The 18201-nt window shown below is 35.4% G+C and overlaps 1 protein-coding gene across 1 annotated transcript in view; it reads left to right on the top strand.

The window, feature by feature from the left end:
* Hasp (Hig-anchoring scaffold protein) overlaps positions 1-18201 on the top strand; it is a 93482-nt gene that overhangs the window by 6405 nt on the left and 68876 nt on the right. The window contains exons 2-3 of the mRNA XM_085961247.1: positions 12799-12977; positions 16884-16986. Coding sequence (XP_085817373.1) covers positions 12799-12977; positions 16884-16986 — 282 coding nt within the window. The remainder of the gene's footprint in view (positions 1-12798; positions 12978-16883; positions 16987-18201) is intronic.

The raw sequence follows: 18201 nt of genomic DNA, 5'->3' as shown, positions 1-18201 counted from the left end.
TAACAAAATGTGAATTTGTTGAATTGGACCCTAATATGGCATTAATATGGACGAAGCATCTGGAAAAAAATGACACTCACTTTTTTGTCGGGTCTGCCGAATAGCATAATCTGTTCTAACGCCATTGCAGCAAAGGTGATATTGCTATAAATTCCCGATGCTTTTTGTCGGGTTTACCTAATGTTTCGTTTCGAACGGGTTCGCTCAAATGAATATTAATACTAGAAACACTGTTCTAACGTCATTACAATAAAGGTGATATCGCATAATGGATATTGCGTGACGTCTACCTATGCACGTGCGAATATCGCGAATTTACTTGCTAGCTACTGTGCTGAGTGCGTCGTCCATTAATAATGTCATTGATTTGACCCCATCTTATTATTACATATATTTTATGGTCATATTTATTATTAAAATTTAATTAATTAAGTTTTCTAAGCATCACGTAAGAAGTTTTAACTAATTCATAGTTTTATTATTTTTTATAAAAATATAGGGTAACAGTGTGGAAAACGGACACCCTAGTGGGTTTTTATGATAATCAAAATGATGGATCAAATTATTTTACTTAATTCAATAGCTCAATCATTAGTTCATAGAATCCAGATAAAAGAACGTGAACAAAATAAATCTGGCAAGAAAAACGCTAAGTTGGCAACGCTGGTCCGGACCCCCCTAGGAATAGAAAAATCAATTAGATTTTAGATGGATGTAGTGATGTAGATTAATGAGATATTACTTGTGCTTCACTATCTTCGTCTAGACTGCATAAAAAAGGATCGTGACACTGATGATTTGGCCGTCGAGCAGACATTTCCACTGCCTGAAACCCGTGTCGGAATTATTCCAGCTTCTCATCATTTTACATGGGGGCTATCCATGGCCCCCATATCTTAAAGCGGGCCCTCAGGCTAGGATAGTTAAAGGAAGCTTGACGCACTAGGTACATAAACATTTTTCAATTTGTGTTTCAAGTAAAATGAAGTGTAGGTACCTATTCAGCGTATTATGCCTCAATTACATTGAGCTTCTTTACGAGCTGTTTATTGGCGAATTTAAAAGCGGGCGATTCAGCTACTGCGATTTGATGATTACACACAAAACTTTCCATTCGCGGAGTAGCCACAAGCCAGCGACTATTTTGACGGAACGTAGTTCGTTTTTTTACCGGGAGGTTGGTACTGCGCTCTACTGCGCAGACGCAGTAGGCCCACACGCCGGTGTGTAGCGTGTAAAGTTGACCGACTTACAACTTTTCTCGGTAGAGTGTTTACAACCTGATTATTAGCTTGTTCGATGATTACACTGGGCGACTTTACAGGCAGATTGTAAATTCGCCAATAAACAGCTCGTAAAAAAGCTCAATGTAATTGACGCTTTAGCGGTTTTTTCTATTTTTAATAAATCTACTTTAGTAACGGAGTTGTCGAGTATCGACAGACAATAATCAAAAATTACATCGCACAAACATATACTTTAAAATGTTAATTAATGATTGTGAAGTACAGTGGCGCCGCAGTTGACTTTTTAAAGAATATTAAAGCAAATTTGTGATGTGTGTTTATCTCAATCATCTGGCCAACCCGCCACGCCGGGCCCCTCTAGAGTTCGGGCCCCCAGACTAGAGCCCTGTCAGCCCCCCCTTGTGGGGGCCATGCGGCTATTTATCCGAGGAACGCTGTCTAGAATCTGAAGCTCACTAATAGAATCGTGCGTTTTTTTAACCTTCCACAAGACACAGCATTTCGCCATCAGCACCACATTTAAAAGGCATATAAGTAATATTATCTGCTTATCTTTAATTGTTATGTTCTCTGAGCCATACATACGATTTAGAACGGCAAGAGATCTCACTAAATATTTTGATCGCTTTGTCAAGAATTAGTATGTACCAAAGTTTTCAAAAGACACTTAAACAGAAAAAATCGAATTTTATGAAAATCGGACTTTATCCATAATTATTGTGACCCACCCATATTGTAGCTCACATGTCACCACGACTGTGAACTAAAACTGCTCATTCACGTACATCTCAATACCCGCCCCCCGCTTTCGTCATTTTATAATACATACATACAGTGCTTTGACGTATCGACCAGAATATATTATTATATGTCGTATTGTCCGTAAGCAAGTACGAATTTTGTATTAGAGATGTAGAGCCCCAAAACTAGGTACCTACATGAATTTTTAATACATATGTACCTACATATATCGTATGATCTAGGTACCCTTCAAAAAACCAAATCGAAAATTCTAAATAATATTTAAGTGTCATTGAAAAAGATTGTCACATTTTTATTCAGTATACGTTTGCTTCACGCCAGTGGTACGTAACCAGCAGCATGCGGTTTCTGATCCCGATGATCTAACAGTTACCTACCGAAAATAGGTTTTGAACACAGAACAGATAATAAATAAAATACCGATTGGCTATATTCTTATTATTTATATATATTTTTTCTGAGTTCCCTGGCTTTGAAGCTCTCATTTGTTAATAATATCGACTTTAGAAAGGAAAAAGGACGTAACTCAAAATAGGTTTTATTGGATAATAACGTCGTGCCTGTTATGACCAAAGGATGTAGGCTGCAAATGCTGATGTATTATCTAAAACTTTTTTTTTATTATTAATAACCATGCCCGTGCTTTTTCGTACAAGGTGGTTGGGTGGGTTAGTTGCATTGATGTGGGGCTAATTAGGTTCCTCCATTTATATCTTTAATTTTCTTTGTGGCCAGGATTAAATATTTTGTGTAGTGTTCTTGTGTAGTTTTATTGCTAAGTACCTACTTCGTGAGGCTTTTGGAGGTCAATTTCATGATTATGCTGTCTACACCGAGTCTTGAGAGTTCATCGCTCCCTTTCTAGTATAGGGCAGTCGTTGATGACATGCCACACAGTTTAAGATGTGTTGGCGTCATATGGATAATAGTCATCATCCCTCAATTTAAATCTTTTTAGATAAGCTCGCACCGCTCCGTGGTCTGTTAGTATCTGTGTGAGTTCGTGTGATATTTTTATGTTCCTGGCAAGAGTGATGGAAGAGTTTATGTTTGGAATAAATTTCTGTGTTATTGATCCTGTGGCGGATGTTGTGTATCTGTGGTTCCATAGCTCTATTGTGTCTTCGTTTAGTTATAACTTAGTTTAATTTAGTCTAATTTTTTAATAGTTAAGTTTTTTAAATTTATTTAGTAATTATCTAAATTTAGCTGACAATTAAAAAAAAGAACGAAATGAAGTGGAAAAAACGACTTAACCATAATTTTTGTTGGTTTTTCTTTAATTAACTAAATAATTAATACCATATTAGGAATATAAAAACCAAAATATTAATTATCATGCACTTCACGGTTATGTATATTTTGTATTTTAACTTTGACCGAAAACCTTAACCAAAACATTTGTGTGCCTCCTGTTAAATTTGATTTGTGTGGACAACGTCCTTTTTTCTTTCTACGGTGGATATATTTCATCCACTTTAGCGCCCATCCATGGACTGAACCCGTATGCAGTTTAGAACCATGTGCCATACTATAGTGCGAAAACATCTTCTTGGCTACGTGTTAACACTGTGAACTAACATGCCCCGCCCATTTTTAACCGCACTTCCATTATAAACTAAGAAGCTCCTCCCATTTAGTCGCCAACAGCGCTTCCTTACGTAGCCAAGAAGATATTTTCGCACAGTAAACTTATGATTTCTGTCATGAAAATATATTTTTATTAAGTTTTTAAGTGTAAGTGTGTGGTATAAATGGATACGATCAGATTCTTATAATATTACTAGCTGACCAGGCAAACGTTGTTCTGCCATATAAATTATTTCTAGTGAATATTTTGGTTGTTAAATAAAAAGTAACGAATGTATCGTAAGTGTGTGGGGATGGGATCTATGACAGAAAGAGGAATAGAGCACTGTAGACGATGACCGCCGATAAAAACAAAAAAACATCAACCATTCATTTTCTCAATTCAAAATGAGTAATGATGTTCATAATGAATGAATTACCTGTGACAGGATCTCGTTGTTTAATGTTTATGCAATATCCGTCTTGTCCCTTCCAGAAAATTAGCGGATATTGGAGAGCGTCGTATGAACGGTGTGTGTCAGCGATGAACTCCAGATTATTGTTTCTTCTTCGAATCACGATTTCTCGCGTCGATGTGCGGTCGCCAACCATGATTCCAGCAATGTCGTCAACAACAGTCGCATTGAATCGACGTACGTGCTCTCCAGCTGGTGTTTTATCAGGATTGATGACAATAGCGTGATTGTCACATTGCAATTCGTGCATGTGTGCTTTGAAGAATTTCAATAATTCATTGTGCTCATTCAACACGACGACGCCGACGATGCGCCTGGCATTAGGCGAATTGAGGCTATTGTAGCCACAACGTGCATCCACATGCACACCGCCGCGCCCATGAAGTAGATTTGTAAAAACGTATGTGGTTCGTTTGGCATTAGCAGCAATGAGCCTACTTTGTGATATACTTGGCCTTTGATTTTGAACGTAGAATGGAATTGTTGACCATTTGCCGCAGTATTGTGAACTATTTCTGTTGCTCCGGACGAAGTCATTTGGAAGCATGAATTGAATGTGCGAATGGACTTCAGGAACAGGTTTGAATCTGGAACCGTGCCAATGAGCAAGCTGTTCAATGGTTGTGGTGGTATCTCAATTTCTGGTAGTTGCACTTTTTCTGATGCGCAACACATCCCGGCTGACTCATGTTTGAATTTGAGCGCATGACAATGGGGACATTCTTTGTCCATAGCACCAATCAGCACTTTCGGATGAGCGAAATATTCAATATCTGGCTCGTACTCGAATGCGAGACGAAGGAACGAAGCGGATGTAAATGTTCGATGTACTTGTTGGCGTTGTCGGTCATTTGCTCTGCGTGTGTTAACTACGAACCGGCGCGCTTGGCTCCGTTCCAATTGTCGTTGTTGATTTCGTTCAGCTCGTGCCTCTTGTGATTGAGATGCACGCAATTGCGACATGCTTACACGCACGTTTTTGTTATCTTGTTGGATTTGTTCGTCTGTTCTTTCTACTATTTCGCATGTTTGTTGCTTTATTCGTTCGACGGCCCAAATGGCCCCCCTTGCGTCTTGCTGGCATTGTGCACTGTAATACACGCACATAAAAATAGATAAATTAAAATAAATCGTACAAAATTTTGCACGCACTGCGTTGTGATTTGCCGAATGAAATGTCAAAATGACGCGACGCTTCTCTTGAATTTTTCTCGGACGTAGTGCCATCTGTCATTCAACAACATAAATAATTTCGTTCTGTTTGAAATACGAACGACGGTTAAATTTGTAATTTTAATCGCGATTAAAAAATGGGAGGATGGGGGTAGGAAAGTGAAAATTAGAGGTTATAGGTATTTTTTTATGCCAAATAATAAAAAAAATACAAAAAAAAAATTGTCAAAAAAATAAAAGAAAAATTTTCTGGATAGAGATACCCTAATCACCTAGCAGTATGAAATATACTTGTTGACCTATTCTCATACCTAACAAATATACATAAAAAAATTCATAAAAATCGGTCGAGCCATTTCGGAGGAGTTCGACCACAAACATCGTGACACGAGATTTTTATATATATAGAGATACTTTATGAAAATATATTTCCATGAACAGAAATCATAAGTTTAGTATGGCATACGGTTCTAAACCGCATACGGTTTCAGTCCATGGATGGCCTCTTAGTGTCTTACCTGATAATAGTTCATCTTGCAATTAAAATAAAACACATCGTAAAATACGTGTTCCACATAATTATTATTCTAATACATATTTATCGTGTTTTAATTTAATTACTGCACGTCTGATGCGCTTCTATGAAGATCCATTATTATGATGTGAGCTCAACGAAGTCTCTCAAGTTAAAAAAAAAAATGAAAAATATACAACTCTTTAAAAATACTATGCGGATTGTGATCAAACCAGCGCCGTCGTACTATATTTACACCGATTTGAATTGCTGATAGACTAGAATTGCTGATATGTCGTCTCTGTTCTGGCAGAACACACTAACTGGAGAATACTAGTTTTGAGTAATTTGACTCTGAAGTTGTTAAAATGTTTGAAATGGTCTATCATGTGAGTTTATTAAGTAATCGTAAAAAGGATGACTTTAAAATAAAGACTGTTTATTTATTAAGAAGGTTTCCAGACGGTAAAGTTTGAAATAAGGAACATTTTGGTATAACTAACTCAATATGTAATTTTTTCGAATTAGTGTCTTCTGCCAGAACAGTGACGATATATAGGTATACACATAGGTACATCAGTGGCCTTCCGCTCCCTTGCCTTCAGTGTCCATGACTCGACACTGATACAGTATTTATCAGGGAACTCAAAAGTAATTGAAACTGAAATATCTAACGGGTAAGGAGAAGCAGGCAACCGATCTCGAGTCAGGAAGAATACGGGATGAATTTAAACAAGTGTCAAGAATACGTCATACGTCGAATACTGACAACTGCTCTCGGTTTATGCATTGATACACATCTAATATTGGTGTATTACATACACTATTGCACTTTATAATGCATGGTTCATTTTCATAGGACACTTACACATTTAAAACCCTGCGTCAAAATTTACTATATTGGTATATAGCCTATCGGAATTATATTTAATATCTGTTCTGTGGTATTTATCATTAAAAAAACTGACACCTGTACCTAGGTATGTAGGTTACAGTTGTGAATAGTGGAGGTAGGGCTGAACAGCTGTTTTGGACACGGGAGGGAAATGTGTTGCTGGAAAAGAATGTACCTTTCCTGCCACTGCGCTTCTTCTCGTAAGTTCTCTTACACTGGTAGGTCTCTAGGTTCTCAATTTAGACAGCTGCATATCTACTGTATAGCAGTAGCGAAGGGTGGAGGTAGGATGTCAAGATCCGACATAAATAATGGACATTCAACTTTGTCAGTCATACTTATTTGTCTCCATTGAACTAAGTATCCAAATTGCAGATGATGCTGGTTAGTTTTAAAAAATCAACTAAACTCTGCCTAAATCAAATCATAATAGTTTAGGAATGATATGGGTGATCCGATAAAGATAGTGTACAGGTACACTTTTTCAGTTTTACTTATTTGTTTTCGTTGAATTAAGAAATAAGAATCCATTTATTACAGATGGTTTTGGTTAGTTTTTTTTTTTTAAGTTCATTTAGCCCTCCCTAAACCAAATCGTAATAGATACAAAATATTCGTCTATCTACAAAATATCTAAAATTATGTATGATTTAATGGCATAATTTTAGATATTTTATAGATTAATAAATATTTGAGTGTTATCTTTTATGTGTTGGTTTGCGCAGGGTTTAATTAAATTTTAAAAACTAACCAACAGGAAAATCTTATGGAATTTGTAGTCAGTTCTTTGAAAACAAATACTTATGTCTGACGAAGTTTAGTGTGCAATATTTATGTTGGATCGGATCTTAACAACCTACCCCCTCCCTTCACCACTGATATATATATATATATATATATATATATATACCAAAGTATATGTATATCGCTACCTGAAAGCAACAGTGGGATAAGTAAAAATACTAATTTCGAGATAATTGAACTTTAATGTTTGTATCATACAAATGTAATAGTTATACTATGTTATATTTATTTTGTTTTTTCTGCGGTTTATAATACATGATAATGGTAGGATTTTTTGTACCTTATACCATTATTAACAGTGGGGTATCTCAGTTATTCCACTGTTGTTTTGAAGTTAAATGACAATTTTAATAAATGCAACAGTAAATTTTTTTAAACATGGGGTTTTAAATAATTTAAAAAAAATCCCAATTATTCATTATGTAGGTATAGATTTTAGCAATCGATTATCTAATTGTTGCTTTAAGCGCATCTATTCTATACACAAGACTGCTATCGGCCGCTACGGCAGCTATCAAGGGTAGTTTTGTATCGAAGTATTACCACTTATTGTAACAATTACAATAAGTTGTAATTGTTACAATAAGTGCTATGTTTTACTATGGTACTGTTCAACTAAGGCAGGAAAGTATCGAAATATTAACACTTATTGTAACAATTACAATAAGTTAACCATCTGAACTGTCAAAACTGTCTATCTCACTCTAAAATTTATCACAGCCAAGAGACGTGCTGTTAAAACATAGCACTTATTGTAACAATTACAACTAATTTATTGTAATTGTTACAATAAGTGCTAATACTTGGATACTTTCTTACCCTAGATAGCGGCCGAAAGCAGTCATGTGTATAGAATAGATCCGTAGGTGTGCTAAACACTTCGATACAAACATATGAAAAACTACCCTCGATAGCTTGTGTATATAATAGATGCGCAGGTAGCGATATCTAGGTTTGGGAGAGAATATGTCTACATATCATTATCCGCGATACGTATATCCATGAGCAATAATTATATTAACTGTCCCTCCTGATAAAAACGTTGCGTATTACTGTTTTACGGCCTCAACAAGGCCTCAGAGTACTACGATTTATGCCGATTTACGTTACAGTGTATCCTAAAAAATTCGCCCCGGCCCTGGGTGTAAGCAGTACATTTTTATTGTTGCTGTATAAAAGAAAACTAAACGCTTCTGTTGTGTGGAACTAAGCGCTAACATAAACTTGCCTTTTTATGTTTCCATCTGCCTGCCGAAAACGATAATTTCACATGTTGTTTGCGACCGGAGAATAAAAAAAAAAAAATTATTGCTACGCCGTATTAGCACCGCGATACGCTCATGTGGGCACGGGCCTTTCTAGCCGGAAGAAAACTCATAAAAAAATCGCCAAAAGTTTCATGAAAATTTAAGGAAAATCGTAATAATATTTCGTTGCCGATTTTTCCGAGCGGATATAAACGTAATAATAATAAAAATTCTGGCTACGTTACGGGCTGGTCACAAATTTGTATGTAAAAAAAACGATATTATGATTTGTATCTTTTCGTTTTCCAGCATTTTCGTCATTCAATACTATTATTTATATGGGTGGTTCACAATAATTATGGATCAAGTCTATCAAAATGGATCCTAAGATATTTGAACCTAAAGTTAAAACTCCTTTTCTAAAATTCAGGAATGTTTTCACTATACTAGGTATATATAATACATGAATTAATTTGAATAAATAATCGAAACATAAAGTATATTCAGGATTTAAATATTAGCAAATACCTCTTTATACTGCTGAAGGAACCAGTGGCGCACCCAGGATTTAATATTGGGGGGGGGGGGGGGGGCAAGGAGGAGAATGTAAATAAGTCCCATAGGCTCTTTATCTTCTTCACAGCTTAATTTCTCGTTTATCGGTCTTTTGTCTATTGCACTCGGTGTACCTATACCATGGTCACCACATCCTGAAACGGGCCCTCATGCTAGGATTTTTGGCGGGCCCCCTACCTAAGCTAAGATTAAATGCAGTGTGAAACACTACATTAACGTTTTTCAAATTGTGTTTTAGTTCAAATTAAGGGTACTTATACAGTGAATTATTGGTGATTTTCAATACATCTACTTTAATAAATAATGTCGAGTATCAACACATAATAATCAAAAAATATATCGTAAAATTATATAAGTAATTGAAAATGTTCATGGCCATGAAGTGTAATAGCGCCACAGGCGACTTTTTTACTATTAAAGCTAATTTATGATGTGTGTTTATCTCACTTATCTGGTCAACTCGACACGCCGGGCCCCCCACAGCCCGGGCCCCCAAGCTAGAGCCCTGTCAGCTCTCCCCAGCCATGACCTAGACCACTCCGGAATTCGGGTGGACTTTGACAGTCCCCTTAGGTATTGGGTTTCTAAAAAAAACCTGACATAAGTGTTTAGAAATTTTTGTGTTAGAAATTAAAATCTAAGAAATTTTTCTAAAAAGGGTGCTGGAGAATTATTACAAATCATTTTTTTGCCGTGTTTTTATTTGTCTAAGCCCAAAGGTATAGTTTATTGGCTTTCAATGTCAATGTTTAAAATCATTCTGATAATTTTCATGTTTGGGGGGTCCCAGGGCCCCTTACCCCCCCCCCCTGGGTGCGCCACTGGTGTACACCACTCCGGAATTCGGGTGGACACCGAGATTTTTTTGACATTTCCATTAGAGATTGAGTTTCTAAAAAAACCCGACATTAGTGTTTCGAAATTTTTGTGTTAGAAATTAAAATCTAAGAAATTTTTCTAAAGAGGGTGCTGGAGAATTTCAAATCATTTTTTGCCGTGTTTTTATTTGTCTAATCTATTGGCTTTCAATTTCAATGTTTGGGGGGGGGGGGGGGGGGGCAAGCTTACTTGCGACGAATGCGTTATTTTCGAGAATGTGTCCGATAGTTTTTAAATTATGGCGGAAAAAATAATAGGTAACAGACAGACAGACATTTTAAAAGCCATATTTTGTGTTTAGGTTTACGACAATTTTAACTAGTAGTTCTTACATGAAATGCTTATCAAATTGGGTTTCTAAAATGGATTTTTTTCTAGTGGGTAGATATATGCATGAGATGTTTTCAAATTATTTACGTATTAGTATTACGAATGTAATCGAAAACATATAGCATTCGCATTACTTAATCAAGTAATAAAAAATAATTAATAATGTAATGTTATGATGAATATATTTGAATTTGTTTGCAATATCTCGTTCTAAATGAATGCACTTTTAAAAGTGCATTGCTCCTTCATAATAGCATGGTTAATTTTTATACAATACATTATGAAACCTGAATGGCGTACATAGCATTAATACTAATACTCTCATAGAATAAATTACATGTCTATTTTATTGTCTAACGACAACTAAAATGCCTTTAAATCAACAGAGCGATCCTCTTTTAATTTAAGTATTATGTTTTTATGAGGTTTTACTTTTATGCGAATGTTGCAGGTGTTGGTAACATTTTGAATAATAATGTATTTAATTAATATTTATTTACTTTTTGAATAGGCATCTTGCGCATATATTCTATATGTACACAAATCGGCGGCTAACGAGGGTAGTTTATCATATGTATGTATTGAGGCGGTTAATTGTTACAATTAGTTGACCGTCTGAACTGTCAAAAAGTAATATGTTTTAACAGCCTTTCTCTTGGCTGTGGAAACTTTTAGAGCGAGAGAGACAGTTTTGACGGCTAACTTATTGTAACAATTATGATACCTCAATACATAAATATGATAAACTACCGTCGGTAGCCGCGTTGTGTACATAATAGATCCACTATCCTATAGCGTTAAATCGAGAGTTTTTTCAACACCACAAACAGCAAAACTTATCATAATAATGCTAAAATATTACACCAGATTTGCTTGTAAATCAACATGCTGGTCTTACGTACTTACGTACAAATAACAGTTTTTTGTGATTTTTATTGCTCCAAAATAATACGGATATCACTTGAAGCAATTCAATAAACAACAGTGGCGAAGGGTGACTTTTGGAAAGAGGTAGGCTATGGAGATATGATAAAAAGAACACACTTGCCAGGTATACTTACGAGAAATAAGAAGATAATACGATATTACTACTAATGAATAGGTACACACTAATGACAACGACACACTAATTTAATGAAACTTCCAAAACTCACTGACGACATAAAAATTAAGCGATCAGTTTAAATTAAGTACGTATTTTTTCAAAACATTTATACACAGCAAAAATCATTAGATAAAAATTCTTTTTATTTTTAAAAACAGTCTATATTTATTAATATTCGATAAAACACGATAGAAATTATTTAAAAAATTATCTAATTATTAATTATTTAGTTTTAGGCTCTGCGATCGGAGCTTACCTTAGTTCATACAATTTAATAGACTGGGCGGGGCTACGTGACGTAAAAGCCATATAAAAAAAATGAGAATTATTTGAAACACAATCCGACCTTTATTTACGTCAAGACAGATGGCGCGCTGTGGTATACTTTTTAAAACCTTTGCAGATTGTTTTGTAATTATCTGTGTAATACATTCCTACAAATACGGCATCTCTCATTAGCAAAATAAATTATTTTATAGAATATATAATCAAGTGATTATATAAATAAGTCAATATGCAATTAAAAAATATTTTTCTTAAGAAGGTAGGCTTCAAATAATCGCCTAGTATGGAGTCTTCGCCACTGATAAACAAAGCGGTTATCTATAATAGTTGTTAACACACAGCACTGCATCTTACTTGATTCCAAATGCATCCGATTAGAATCTCCAATTGGATAAAAAAAATGGAATCAAGTAAGACTGTTTGACAGCTCGCGGTTAACGCGGTCACGAGATTAAAAATATCACGCCTGACAGTGATCGGTAATTGCCTGATTACGTCATCGTCGCTGTAGGATTGGTTTGTCGAATAGACCAAATGTCAAAATGTTCAGGAGACGAAATACAAATTTCATTATTCGATATTTAAATACATGGAGGTATTTAAATTGTTGTTTTTACAGCATATGAATGCTATATTCATTACAATGTAATTTAAAGAAAAGGATAGTTCTGGTCCTTTTAGATACAAAAAATCATTCTGCATTAAAAGGTCGATTTCGACAAAAAACGGATATTCGACAAACCAATCCTGTACCGATGTCGTATCATATTTATCACTTTCTGTGATAAGTATTTATTTTATTTATTTTCCCATATTGTTATGGTGGTGGAGGTTGTACCTTTCTGCAAAACACATCACGTTATTTAGATAATTTAAAGATCAAAATTTATGGTTAACGAACGTCTACTTAAATTGATTGCGAATTTAATTTTTCAGGTCAAGCCGCTGTGACTGAGTCGCCTGATGATGACGACGATTGGGAGGAGCCCACCGGAGGATCCACGGGAGCCTCGGCAGCACCAGAAGAAGCCGACGATGACGGAAGGGTATACAAGAACCCAAGAAATTCTCCATCAGCCATGTGTCCCAGGGACGAAGATCAGGCAACATTACTGGTAAATACATTTAATTTAATATGATAAAGTTGCTCGGGTGTAAACCATGTTAAGTGACATACAGTAAGTTTCGAGATATTGTCATTTTGAAAGGCAAAATCACTTAACATTGTTTAATTGAAATATGTTGAAAATATACTAAAATCTTACTATTCTACTATCTTCACTATTTGCTGAGTTAATATCAGCATTTTCATTAGAATTATTCAGGCCGTTAACACTGTTATCGCTTTCAAAGGATTCTTCAGAATTTATTAAGTTTTCCACAAGTTTTTCCATTAATTTTGTGACTGGCATATCTGATAACTCTGTAGACCAGAGGGGGGCAAACTGCGGCCCGCCGGGTATTTTTTTGCGGCCCGCCATCATTAATTGTACTTCTGATTACGAATATCTACTCTTTTTTATAATTTAAAAAAAAATATTGATACTGATTAAAATTTATTTAGCAATAGTACGCGATCCATTTTCAATAGATATTGGTAATATACCGACAGAGCTACAACTTGAGATTATTGATCTGCAGTGTGACACTGACTTAAGAGAATTGCATCGTCGTGTAGAAATCTCCAAATTTTATAATGCCCTTAATTCAGACAAATTCGACCTACTTAAAGATTATGCAAGAAAAATGTTCGTTATTTTTGGATCAACCTATATATATGTGAACAAACATTTTCAATCATGAACCTCAATAAAAATTCTTTACGATCAAATATCTCCGATGCCCATTTGCAAACAGTTTTGAGAATATCAACTACAAAATTAACATCTGAATTTAAAAAAATGTGCAGCAATTTCATTCTTCTCATTAATTTTTTGTAGTGTTTATTTTTCGTGATAATAAATAGTATATCTAAAAATGGTATTTTACTTGCGGCCCGCCGCTCATTTCAAATTCTTGAATTTGGCCCCCCATTCAAAAAGTTTGCCCCCCCCTGCTGTAGACATCTTGCTTTACTTACCATAGTGTGCATAATACAATGGTCAGATACCATACATTACGCATTCTAAAAATGCACGTCAAAGCAAAAATATCGTGTCCGAAAACTTGTACGTATGCGGTACGCCGTATCACAATTTGCCGTGAAATGTTGTATCGGAAATACGTGGCCATATATTAAAGAACGTCCAACCTCTTTCGGTCGTATAGTACTGACATAAAGTTAATGTAAAATTGAATTATGTTCATATTGAATCTAATAAAATTATTGGTGACCGTATAGTATACGGTCATCTCTTTCCAGTGACGTCCCTAGAAAAATTGCCGCTCCATTTGTATACAGTATATTTTATCATTCTTTCATGACTCCAATGTCTAATAAATCTATTGTATGGATACATTAGTAACAAAATATATTACCACTAAAACATACAACATTAAATTTAGATATACAAAGTGAATAAATATATTTACCTAAATCATCAGAGTCTGAGGTTCTATGCGGTACATATTTTACACACATTTGGTTTGTACCATGAAATTTAGCAATACACAGATTTATTTTTTCCACGCCATTTTTACTATGTTTTTATTGTAAGCATGTAAACAAAATAATTGTAGCTATGTCTATATATACCAAATGATTCTCCTCGATTTACCGCCCTTCGAGTAACTGCCGCCCCCAAGCGACGCTCAATCTGCCTACCCCCACGGGACGTCGCTGTCTCTTTCCGATAAGAAAGCTCACGGGGAACTGTGCCACGGTGAAATGTTTTACGTACAATTTACATGTAACCCAAAGTACCTATACCCAATGAAAGAGGACGTCGGTAACACCGTTTATATGGAAATGTGAGTTTTGCAAAAGTGATACTTAACATTATCAATATGGCTTACATAAGAGGAGCCCAGTTTATGAAACGACGCCCAACTAAACTCAACCACGCTGGTGGAATTTATGTATTATTAAATACATAATATTATAATGTTAGTAAATTTGCGGTAGCAGCAAGCTTCTCCATCCTGTAAACTGACTGTACAAAACCTGAGGCTTACTTCGGCTGTAAATTGCGGCCTGTAATATGTCAACATTGTGTGCGTGTTGAACGAATATGCTTCGGTTTCTAGCAGACGGGCTTGAAAGGCAGTAGGGTTACATTTTATTGCTGTGTATTAAACATATTGTGTGGTGTAAAAGTTGAAATGATTATATTCTGTCCCCTATAAAGTTTTGTCGTCAAATAATTTAAATTGGCAGTATTTATTATTTGATTTCACACCGTTATGTTTATGTGCGTACTTATTCTCTTTTTGTGAAATATCCATTATCAGACTAGGCCAGTGGTCGGCAAACTCATTTGTCAACAGAGCCAAATATCAACAGTACAATGATTGAGATTTCTTTTGAGAGCCAAATTTCTTAATCTTAAATTATGTAATATGTACAATGTTTATTAACTTGATATCGTACGTAATAATGATCTTATTTATTGATAAAAATTTAATTGTAAGTATGGTATCCATAAAATTAAATCATGACAATGACTGACAAACACTCAATGTGAATAGTGGTCTTGCATCTCATTGGATAGTTTGGGAAGTCAGGTTTGCATGTCGTTGTTTTTAATTTTAAGCACAATTCCAGGTTCTCATCAATAAGACGACTTACGACTTCTCAATTAACTCTTGATTTCCTCTCTTAGAAATCTAACCACAGAACTTGCAATAATAACATTGTTGAAAGATTGTTTTCAGCAATTAAATACAGAACTTGATTTTTCTTGACTCTTCTAAAGTTTCTCAACTGCTTTCTTCCTTGCATCACCGACATGATATTTAGTGCTAAATGACGTGACAGGGCGTGTTTAGTTTTAAAGTGTCTCTCCAAATTTGACTTCTTGTTATGCGCCAATTTTTCCCGACAAATAATACAGGTCGGTAGGCCATACGCGAAAGTCTCAGTCCATTCAACTTTAAATTCACAGTTTTCATCTTCCGTTTTTCTTTGTTTCTTCTTTGTAGCCATGCTAAATAGGGCAGAAGGCATTTTTGGAAGAGTTGCACTCAAGGGGCCAAAGGGCCGCATGTGGCTCGCGAGTCGCGGTTTGCCGACCACTGGACTAGGCGTCGATTTCGGCTATTTTTCCCCTGACTGTCACTGCTCTGAATAGCGGCGGAGTGCTGGAGCTCAAACCAGTCTCTCAGATTCTTGAGTCAGGACGTTCTTCTCCTTCCAACGATTCGCTTATCATAGATCTTCTCTTGAATGATAATATTTAGCAGTAGCGAAGGGTGGAAATAGGCTGTTAATATCCGTCATAAATAGCGCACATTAAACTTTGTTAGTCATACGTATTTGTTTTCATTGAACTAACACTACAATTTACAGATGGTGTTGGTAAGTTTTTGAAAAATAATTTAAACCTGCCTCAGCCAAACCATTAGTATTGGTATATTTTGGGCAATATGACAAAATTGTGCACATTTTTTCATTCATTCTTATTTGTTTTCGTTGGATTCAGAATAGGTACATAATACACATATTGTTGGTTCATTTTTTTAAGTTCATTAAGCCCTATCTAACCAAACTGTAATAGAAAAAAATATTATTCTATCTATAAAATATCCAAAGTTATGTAAGATTTAAATGCATAATTTTAGATATTTTATAGATAAACGAGTATTTTTTGATTACATATTATTATCTATTATACACACTATTCATTTCGCAGGTTCTTTCATATTCAGGGGACTTGTTTATACTCATAATTTTATTTTTTTAGTATTTATATTTAGGCCGTATTTATTGTAGACCTCTGTTACCCTACTTTTCCCATTATTATGATTATTCTAGTCCCTTTCCGTACTTTCATAGAAGAACGCTTCATTTTGAAATCTCATATGCCTACTTATATTGTATAAAACATAATTGAATTAAAAAGTACTGTTTTTTTTTTAATCAGGGTCAGAAGTGTCTGAGGAAATGCTCATCAGACGAGGACTGCAAGAGCAAGAAGAAGAAGTGTCTCTGCGATGGTGCCTGTGGAATGTCCTGCATCAAACCTGGTGAGTAATTTATTTCTCACAAAGTATACTGTTAGAAGACGGCAGGGACTGCTAGAATGCTCAATAGGGGGGTACAAATCGATACCTCGCACCCTTACCTTTATGAATAATAATTATGATTTTTTGAGTCATCAGAAGTTACGCGATGTATGGTCATTTTAGTTATATGTACCTTGTAATTACAATTTATTCATTTAGGGTTCATCGAATTTGACTTTGTGATGTTGGTATATTCAGCAGAGTAGAATCGCGGGTACCGAATAAAATATGTCAATTTTTACTGAATAAATACCAATGCTACACAGATTTGTGATAATAGTCCGTTTACACGTAAATGGATTTACTACTGACAGTATGTATTATCGCGGCCATAACAAGAAAATGTACGTCTAAACATGTATTATCGTGCAAGTTGCAAGATTGCATGCATGCATCAAAAAAGTTCGGAAGTTTTTGAATTTTCACGCAACAGTTGGGATTTTTACTATATAGCAGTAGAACGGTAGTGGCGAACCTGTCGGAAAAAAGGAACTACATCGCGCAGAGACTCATTTTGAGGTTAAGCGACTTTCACAATCTGTCAAATAGTACCTACCATAAAATGAAAACATCGCGTCTCGCTTACTTTTGAAGAATGAGATTGGCAAGACAGTCATTTACGTGTAAACAGTTAGGTATTACCGCGATAGTTGAAAATACACATTATTGGTGCAAGTAAATTCATGCACGTGTACAGGCGCTATAACTGATGGGAATTCAGAAGTATTTTTTTGATTACAACAATACTGTGAGGTTTAAATTTTTTTTTTACATTCTATCCGGTATAACAGCAATCACTGCATTTAAATGGGTTTTCAGCAGTATATGTGCATTTTTTTATCTTCCTAAAGCGTCAATGACATTGAGCTACTTTACGAGCTGCTTGTTGGCGAATTTACAATCTGCCTGTAAAGTCGCCCAGTGTCATCATGGAACAAGCTAACGAGCAGATTGTAAACAATCTACCGAGAAAAGTTGAAAGCCGGTCAACTTTACACGCTACACGCCGGCGCTACGTCTGCGCAGTAGAGCGTAGTAGCAACCTCCCGGTAAAAAAACGAACTACGTTCTGTCAAAATAGTCGCTAGCTTGTTGGCTTCTCAGTGAATGGAAAGTTTTGTGTGTCGTCATCACAATCGCAGTAGTGTAGCAAACAGCAGCAGTATTGTTTGTTAC

Source organism: Rhyacophila brunnea, unplaced genomic scaffold (assembly GCF_057557595.1).
Source record: "Rhyacophila brunnea isolate RB1 unplaced genomic scaffold, BYU_Rbru_1.0 scaffold_12, whole genome shotgun sequence".
Lineage (NCBI taxonomy): Eukaryota > Metazoa > Arthropoda > Insecta > Trichoptera > Rhyacophilidae > Rhyacophila > Rhyacophila brunnea.
The sequence above is the reverse complement of the archived record's forward strand: the minus strand, read 5'-3'. Positions and strand labels throughout refer to the sequence as shown.